The 7,427-nt window shown below is 31.4% G+C and overlaps 3 protein-coding genes across 3 annotated transcripts; 1 reads left to right on the top strand and 2 right to left on the bottom strand.

The window, feature by feature from the left end:
* Window positions 1-24: 24 nt before the first annotated feature.
* Window positions 25-2,975, bottom strand: LOC106650184 (RNA polymerase I-specific transcription initiation factor RRN3). Its single transcript, XM_014368078.2, has 8 exons — window positions 2,807-2,975; window positions 2,172-2,378; window positions 1,860-2,079; window positions 1,665-1,773; window positions 1,426-1,578; window positions 838-1,347; window positions 551-732; window positions 25-481 (listed from the first exon to the last, which is right to left on the bottom strand). Exons 2-8 carry the CDS (start codon window positions 2,376-2,378, stop codon window positions 42-44), a joined length of 1,821 nt encoding a protein of 606 aa, XP_014223564.1. The 5' UTR covers window positions 2,807-2,975; the 3' UTR covers window positions 25-41.
* Window positions 2,976-3,546: 571 nt separating this feature from the next.
* On the bottom strand, window positions 3,547-6,156 carry LOC106650048 (pescadillo homolog). The gene is made up of 6 exons (XM_023461216.1): window positions 5,898-6,156; window positions 5,535-5,768; window positions 4,950-5,457; window positions 4,341-4,877; window positions 4,018-4,220; window positions 3,547-3,888 (listed from the first exon to the last, which is right to left on the bottom strand). The coding sequence occupies exons 1-6, from the start codon at window positions 5,919-5,921 to the stop codon at window positions 3,622-3,624; spliced, it is 1,773 nt and encodes a 590-aa protein (XP_023316984.1). The 5' UTR covers window positions 5,922-6,156; the 3' UTR covers window positions 3,547-3,621.
* Window positions 6,157-6,227: 71 nt separating this feature from the next.
* LOC106649910 lies at window positions 6,228-7,387 on the top strand. Its single transcript, XM_023461279.1, has 5 exons — window positions 6,228-6,333; window positions 6,531-6,643; window positions 6,702-6,880; window positions 6,946-7,179; window positions 7,256-7,387. Exons 2-5 carry the CDS (start codon window positions 6,577-6,579, stop codon window positions 7,385-7,387), a joined length of 612 nt encoding a protein of 203 aa, XP_023317047.1. The 5' UTR covers window positions 6,228-6,333; window positions 6,531-6,576.
* Window positions 7,388-7,427: the final 40 nt, after the last annotated feature.

Here is a 7,427-nt window from a genome sequence, read left to right as displayed (position 1 = left end):
TACTTGAAACATAATTTTAAAAACCCTAATTTTTATACCAACTAATACATAAAGCCTGGTGACGTGCCATACGAACTTTGCTCGAGCGTGCGGTTGGCTTCGACATCGTTCGTTATAAAGCTATCTTCCATGAAATCGTCTTCTTCTTCTATTTTTTCTTTATCACTTGTAGATTCTGCAATATTATGTAGTGCATTAGAACTGAAGTTGTAAAACGGTTCTATTCTCTGACCACTGATTGTGAGTAAATACGGATCGAACGGGAAGAACATATCAAGCCAATTTACGAAATGTGTCGTTGTATGAATTATTGGTAAATTGCTTCGAGAATTTCTTTCAATGATTGGGTAACAGTAAGCTAACTGATAATTACGTGTGACAGCGGCAAAATTTTGGATTACAGCTGTCTGACAAAATTTTAATGGGTTTAATTTACAATTGACGATTTTATTTAAATTAAGACCTTGTAAAATCAATAGACCTGAAAATTAAAAAAATATTAATGCAATTTTGAATTTTGTGTGTTATAATTAAAATTTTAACAACTTACTTTTCTTTGTGTCAATTATGTCTTTGTGTCTGAAAGCTAAAAGATAGAACATAGCTTGACAAACTGAATAAAATACAGTGTGAACTCTTACATCACTATTAACACATTCCAGACTCATCTCTTGAGAGCTGATATAGCTATGAATCCACGCAGACATTTCAACAAGAGTATTTTGGATAACCCTAAATAATTATTGATAATTATTGTTATGGAAAAGAAATAAATTAATTTAAAAAATATAAGTATACAAAATTTTATATGAAAATTGCTCAATCAACATTACTTACACAACTGGTATGAATTTAGCTCTAGCTAAGAGACTAGAAATGTAAGATACTGCAATTTGTCTGATGATCGGAGCTTTGCTAGGATTTGAAACTATTTCCCAAAGCCATTTAGTAAATGTTTCTGCAACTGCTGGTTTAAAACTACAAAAGTAGAACATCACAAACTGTATATGAGAACTTTTATCTGTTGGCAATATTATTTTTTCAAATGCATGTATCAAATCATTGTAAATGCTTCTTAATGAATCTACATGTACTTGTCCATCAATGTGACAACAGTCGTAGACATAGGCAAGTAATTGTTCCATACACATATCCAACATTTTTGCACCTGGATAATTCATTTCTGAATAATTAGAACATTTGGTATTTGATTCTCCCATTGATTCATCCATTTGGAATACTTCCTCATTTTCTTCATCAGAGTTTTCATTATAATCATTTTCATTATTTTCATCATCATACTTTTGAATCTCAGATAATTTTACACTGGTATCAAGAAGTACAAATCTTAAAAAAAAAAAAACAAATTAATTTAAATTCTTGAAAAGAATAATTCTCATGTAAGATGATGTACTACTTATTTACCTGTTAATGATTAAGAATAATATGTCTTTCCTCATAAATGGTGCATAATCTATGATTTGAAATAATGCAAATACATATTGTTGTGTTACAACTAAACCCTCAGATACATATGGATAAAAATTTCGGAGACTTTCAATAAGTTGGTTATTTGACCTTAAGAAGAAATCGTTCAATTAAGATATGAAATTATATTTTAAAATAAAATAAATCTATTTGCTTTTAAAATAAAAAAAACTTACATTGGTATAATTTTCAAGATGTATTTAATCAAATTATGAACATGTTCCATTCTATTTTTATAACTTTCTGGACATTTTCCATCTGTCCATAGTGGAGTTTCATCATCAACTAATTTTGAAAAGAATGAATTTATGAATTTCAATCATTGAATCAATTATAAAAAAATTAAGAATGTAAAATAATAAAAAATTTACCAATTTTGAATTGTTTGACGAGTTTTTCAATGACAAGAGGCAAATGCAGAATGTGAACACAAACCAAATCTTTGAAAAATCTTTCAAAATTTTCTATAATTTCTGCAGATCTGGATGTCCAGTTTAGATTTAGAAGTACTTCTACCAAAAGTTTGTGTTTAGGCCCCATTAAAAGTACACACTCTTTAAGACTTTTTAAAAGATTTACTAGTTCTAAATCCTTAAAATAAAAAAAAAGTAGAAAAATAAAATGTTAATTTTATGTGGTAAAAGTAAAATACATAAATGTTTAGATACAAGTAGATATTTTACCTTAACATTGGAATCACGAAGAATACAAATCATGTCCCCATAAGTTTGATGATCACTTCCATTTTCATAATTTGTGATAACTGATGTGATGTCATCTGGCAATTTGAAACATATCTTCTTTTGAGATGCTAATAGGGTTGATGCTCTTACTCCAGAGCCTTTAAGTATAGATGATACACTACTGATGCGAGATGATACAACTGACATCTATAAAAATGATAACAGAATTTTTTTTTAATTCATGCAATTTTCAAATATATTAAGACATTCAGCAGAATATTAAAAATTTTATTTATCACTGTCAAACCCAAACTTAATGTTGAACTTTATCCTTACAACCTATTGATACAACTGCATTGATGTGCAGCATAGTTAGTTAGATCTGGACAATATGGTGCAATGAAAAGTACAATCCATAGAAAAAATTTGAGCTAAACAGTGGAAATAACAACAGTTTCACAGAGCACAGATCAAAATACAAAAAATGATTCGTTTGTGAATTTAGCATTTTCACAAGTATAGGTTTGTCTGCAAGAAAACCATTTTGAGATGCCATAAGTATATATAAAACACTTATGACAATATGCACGGCTCGACAACTATAGGTTAAAATTTGTTCACGTGTAAATACTTACGATTGAAATAACTACACTAAATGCAAAATATCAATGACGAACAAAATTCTACACTTCAGTACACTATCTTTGTTTAAATTAATGACATCTACCAATAACCGACCCTTTTTTTCTACAAAATTTTCGTGGATAGAGTATGTATAAATGCCGCAGCATGACCGCGTGTCTGCATAAGACTGTTCATTCTATATTCGATGTCTAACCAGCGCGGCGCACAGCTAAGCCGCGCGATAGAGTGGAGGGGTACTGGTCGCCGACTCGCCGCATCGCATTGCAATACTTCATGAGAACCTTAGAAGTTAGAACACGCTTCATACATAATATAGTAGCATATGCCGGTCGGTACTCGTAAGAAGTTTCCTTGATGTTTTCATACAATTATAGTAAAAGAATTATTTGACAGTTCAAAATACACCTATCTAAGCGTAATCAGTTCGCTTCACGGGTTAATCTCGCTAATAGGCTTGGTAGAGTTTCAGTATTTTGATCATCAAAATGTCAACAAAAATGTTTGAATCTGTAATAGGAAATTAAGCCTTTAAAAAACTAGAATTATTATTTTTAAATGTACAGAAAATTGTCGCCTGACACACAATAACATCTGAAGTAGACCAATATTGTTGCCACTCATTGTGTGCCATTAAAACAGTTTTGGGATATAATGATAAAACAACAGAGAACATTATATACATTTCGAAATATTATATTTAAATATTGGTGCATTTACATAAAATCAAAACTTTTTTTTTATGAATTTTTTAGAACTAGTAAACAGTATATTACACCTATTATTTACAAAGTCTACTAAAAACGATTTACGCTGACTTCTTTTTACGTTTATCAGCAACGGCCTTTTCTCGTTTTTGAGATTGCTTCTCTTCGTCATTTATGCGGCGTTTCTTCCTCAAGAGCCAGATAGCTTTAGCCTTATCTTCGCGACTTTTCATCATAGCTTTGTATACTTTACGGTGTTTGTTAGGTACCAGCTTTTCCCTCAAACGGTACTCTTGACGTTCCAGACGCTTTTTCTCATAAGGGTCCTCTTTTATGACTTCTCCACTTTTGACTTTCATCTCTTTTTTCTGAAAATAAAATACAGATTTAGATGCATTGCATAACAATATTTTTTACTTTTTTTGTTTCAAATCGAATTTTCATGTCCTCTACTCATTTTAGGGAACATAAAAATACAAGTTCACTACTCTACATACCTTTTTCAATCTTTCTTTCTCTTTGGGATCTGCTACATCTTCATCTTCTTGTTCTTCTTCTATTTCTTGTTTCTCTACAGTTTTTTCTACTTCTTCCATTGTATCATTATCATCATCATCATCATCGTCATCTTCATCATCATCATCATCATCATCTTCATCTTCATCGTCATCATCATTTCCGTTGTCTGTTTCTTTTTCATCTTTTTTTTCCTCAGTCAACAAATCTATATAATTTTCAAAAATAGTCAAAAAAAATATGCATAAGTAATACCTTCAATATATTATCAATTATAATATGAACTTATTAGAAATATACATACCCATTAACTTTTCTTCCGGAGGCATATATTGTTCACCTTGACGCTCTTCTTTGAATGGAGAAAGATGAGGAGGTAATACAGCACCCAGCAGATATTTGTGAGTGGGTAATAATTCTCTGGCATTTATAGAGTCAAACACCCATTGAGGTTGAACATAATACCTTGAAATATATTTTTTGTCTACACTGGGTCTGTCTACAATTTGATGAGTAATGGATTCATCATCTTCTCCAAAAGTTGCTCCAACAAATGATAGTTTGTCCCAAGAAACTTCGGCCCCAAAGCAACGCAAAACAAAAACAAGAGGTTCTCTGGGTACCTCTCTGTTTAAGAATACTTTTAATCCTTTGAAAAGGTTTTTCAATTTTGACACCTCTTCAATTTTTTCTCTCATGCTCTCATCAGATCCAAATGAATCTAATTCAAGCTCTTCTTCTTCTACTTCATTTTGTAGAGATTTTATAAGGGGAACATTAAGAGCACTGACACGTTCAGAAACAAACGCTTGTTCATCCACCAGGGATTTTTCAGTAATACCTAGATAAATAAAAGCAAATAAGTGGTGCTGCAGACATTTTCTATTTCATGTAATAATTTCAAGTTACTCACTTGCGTTGTTGAATTTTGGTGGATACACCAAGTTTAAAGAGTGAAAAAGTCGGAAATTTACAAATCCTAACATTATAATATAGAATTCCACAAAAGTTGACATCAATTTAAAATCAACTTCATTTTTTTTCTGAGGTTCAAATCCAAAGTGATGTGGTACAATCCAAGTAATTGTTTGCCCCTTAATTTCTGCTTGGAAATAGTAACCTTTGATTGATACAAAAACCTTTCGCAATGCTTTAGATGCTATGACAGCATGCATGAATTCTACAGTTAATCGGCGACACAAAACACTCTGATCCCTAGGAATATGCTCCATTGATGGAAAAGTACTAAATAAGAAGCATAGGGACAAACAATCATCCAAATCTTTCAAAGCATCTATGAAAGTTGGATAACGTTCTTTTACTATATGATCAAGTTTGATTGTTGGATGATTTTTCAACATTCTCTTCATAGTCTTGAAATCTCTCATGGATTTTGCCTTTGTCACTTTTCTTGCAAAGACCTAAAATTTATCCATCATGAGTTAAATAAGTAATTAAAAATTTATCGTTAAACACAAGATTGAAATAAATGGTTTACCTTGTAGTCCCGCAACTTCCATATTATGGGTTCATGCAATAAAAATTGTATATCTTTTTTGGCATACAAAAGTTTAATACGAGTGTCTCCTTTTTGAGCTCTCTTTCTGTTGCGAGGTTCCCTAGGGTAAATTCCTTTTAAAATGCATAGTCTCTTAAATTCATTGAGAGAAAGCTGTAGCTTTTTCAAAGCTTGCTTCCTAGTCATAAACTGTGTTGCCTCCCCTGCTTCATACTAAAAAAATATTTATTTATAAAAACTTTGTAAATAGTAAGTGGAAATAAATATTGAACCTAAATATTGTAGTAAAAATATCAGTACTAATTAATGTCAAATTATCAATTGAACCCAAATTGAAAGTACCTTTTTTTTGCCAATGACAACCATCTTGAACGATGCGTTGATTAAAGCGTAGAATTAAACACAAAATCAAAGTCAACTGCTTAGTTATGGTCGAGAACAATTGTTAATTATACACCCTCGATAAGTGATCGCGAACACGTGCTCGGAAAACGGCTGCAATAGTCAGTACAGCGGCACTCGGCAGCGCTCGCTAGTATGTTGCGTTTGCGTCGTGACTTGAGTGTCCAACAGGCTGCACTCTACAGGGCAGCATTGCATGAGGCAATGATCTAACCAACAACTATTAATGACTAGTCGCTACTCGCTAGCGCCATGAACGGAGCCGAAAAAGAGAGCTGCCTTTTGGTAAAGGCATTTGAAGTTTACAAACCTAATTTTAAAAAAAGCAAATACCTATGATTCCGACATATAAATGTCAAATTTTTGCTACGATCAGGTTGTTGTTGGAGTTTTAATAAAAAAAATTTATATTATTTATCAGGCGTCAAAGCTTTTTTAATTTTTATTTGAATTTTACATTCATATGCAACTGAAATAAATCATGACGTAAAACATTAAAAAACGATAACTACTGGCTCATTATTTTGCAATTGCTTTTTTCATAATTTAAAAACTTTTTCTGTAATTTTTTAGGTCACCTATAGAATGAACAATGAACTAAAAAGCAGACAAAAATTTCATGAAAGATAAAAGGTTTAACTTCAGGATTTCTTCTTTATACAGAAGCATAATAAAGTTTGTAACAGGTGTGTAGTAACAAATTATACTTAATATTCTTCAATAACAATGATTATTGCATTTCAGACAATATGGAGAACAGAAATATTGAAATAAAATTTCGAGTGGACGATATCGAGGATGTCGAAAAAACTATTCAACAAATCAGTGATGTTTCCGTTGTGATTATTCCTCAAGAAGATATATTTTTTAATATTATCAATGGTCAAGAGGAAGGAGCTAGATTGAAACTACGCCAATTTAAGGTATTCTATATAAATAAAAGATCGAATCAGTGAAGCAAGATAAAATGACTTAATTTTTAAACTAGGATGGCTCAGGAGAAATGATTTATTACATTCGTCCTGACATTCAGGGACCAAAGCTTTCAAAGTACACGAAAATTGATTTCGATTCTAAAACGTGCCCTTCAGTTCGTGAAGTTTTTTCTAAGTCAAACGGAATACTTGGAACTGTCTCGAAGGTGAGGCACCTTTATATGATCGGACAAACTCGAGTTCATGTTGACAAGGTTGATGGATTAGGAAATTTCGTCGAGTTTGAGGTAAAAATTTGTTCATCTGCATCATAAAAAAATACAAAGTGACTAAAAATAAATTTTACCCAATATCTACTTGTAGGTGGTACTGAAGCCTGATGAAACTATAGCCAAAGGAGAAAAAATCGCTACGGAGTTGATGAAAAAATTAGGAATCCAAGAAAATTCTCTTGTGTCTAGAGCTTACATGGATTTAATTTTACAAAAAAAATAAACTTTTTCTAAATTTCCAAATAAGACAATTCATTTTTTTT

Source organism: Trichogramma pretiosum, unplaced genomic scaffold (assembly GCF_000599845.2).
Source record: "Trichogramma pretiosum strain Unisexual culture from Peru unplaced genomic scaffold, Tpre_2.0 scaffold15, whole genome shotgun sequence".
NCBI lineage: Eukaryota > Metazoa > Arthropoda > Insecta > Hymenoptera > Trichogrammatidae > Trichogramma > Trichogramma pretiosum.
The sequence above is the reverse complement of the archived record's forward strand: the minus strand, read 5'-3'. Positions and strand labels throughout refer to the sequence as shown.

What these genes read in the sequence shown, in the direction of transcription:
- LOC106650048 (XM_023461216.1), bottom strand. Translation starts at nt 5,921, where the DNA reads ATGGTTGTCATTGGCAAAAAAAAG. An exon ending in ACCAAAATTCAACAACGCAA is followed by an intron (nt 4,878 to 4,949) that starts GTGAGTAACTTG and finishes TTATTTATCTAG; the next exon opens with GTATTACTGAAAAATCCCTG. An exon ending in AGAAAGAAAGATTGAAAAAG is followed by an intron (nt 3,889 to 4,017) that starts GTATGTAGAGTA and finishes TTTTATTTTCAG; the next exon opens with AAAAAAGAGATGAAAGTCAA.
- LOC106650184 (XM_014368078.2), bottom strand. Translation starts at nt 2,378, where the DNA reads ATGTCAGTTGTATCATCTCGCATCAGTAGTGTATCATCTATACTTAAA. An exon ending in TTATTCTTAATCATTAACAG is followed by an intron (nt 1,348 to 1,425) that starts GTAAATAAGTAG and finishes TTTTTTTTTAAG; the next exon opens with ATTTGTACTTCTTGATACCA. An exon ending in GCTAAATTCATACCAGTTGT is followed by an intron (nt 733 to 837) that starts GTAAGTAATGTT and finishes ATAATTATTTAG; the next exon opens with GGTTATCCAAAATACTCTTG.
- LOC106649910 (XM_023461279.1), top strand. Translation starts at nt 6,577, where the DNA reads ATGAAAGATAAAAGGTTTAACTTCAGGATTTCTTCTTTATACAGAAGC. An exon ending in TGAAACTACGCCAATTTAAG is followed by an intron (nt 6,881 to 6,945) that starts GTATTCTATATA and finishes TTTTTAAACTAG; the next exon opens with GATGGCTCAGGAGAAATGAT. An exon ending in GAAATTTCGTCGAGTTTGAG is followed by an intron (nt 7,180 to 7,255) that starts GTAAAAATTTGT and finishes ATCTACTTGTAG; the next exon opens with GTGGTACTGAAGCCTGATGA.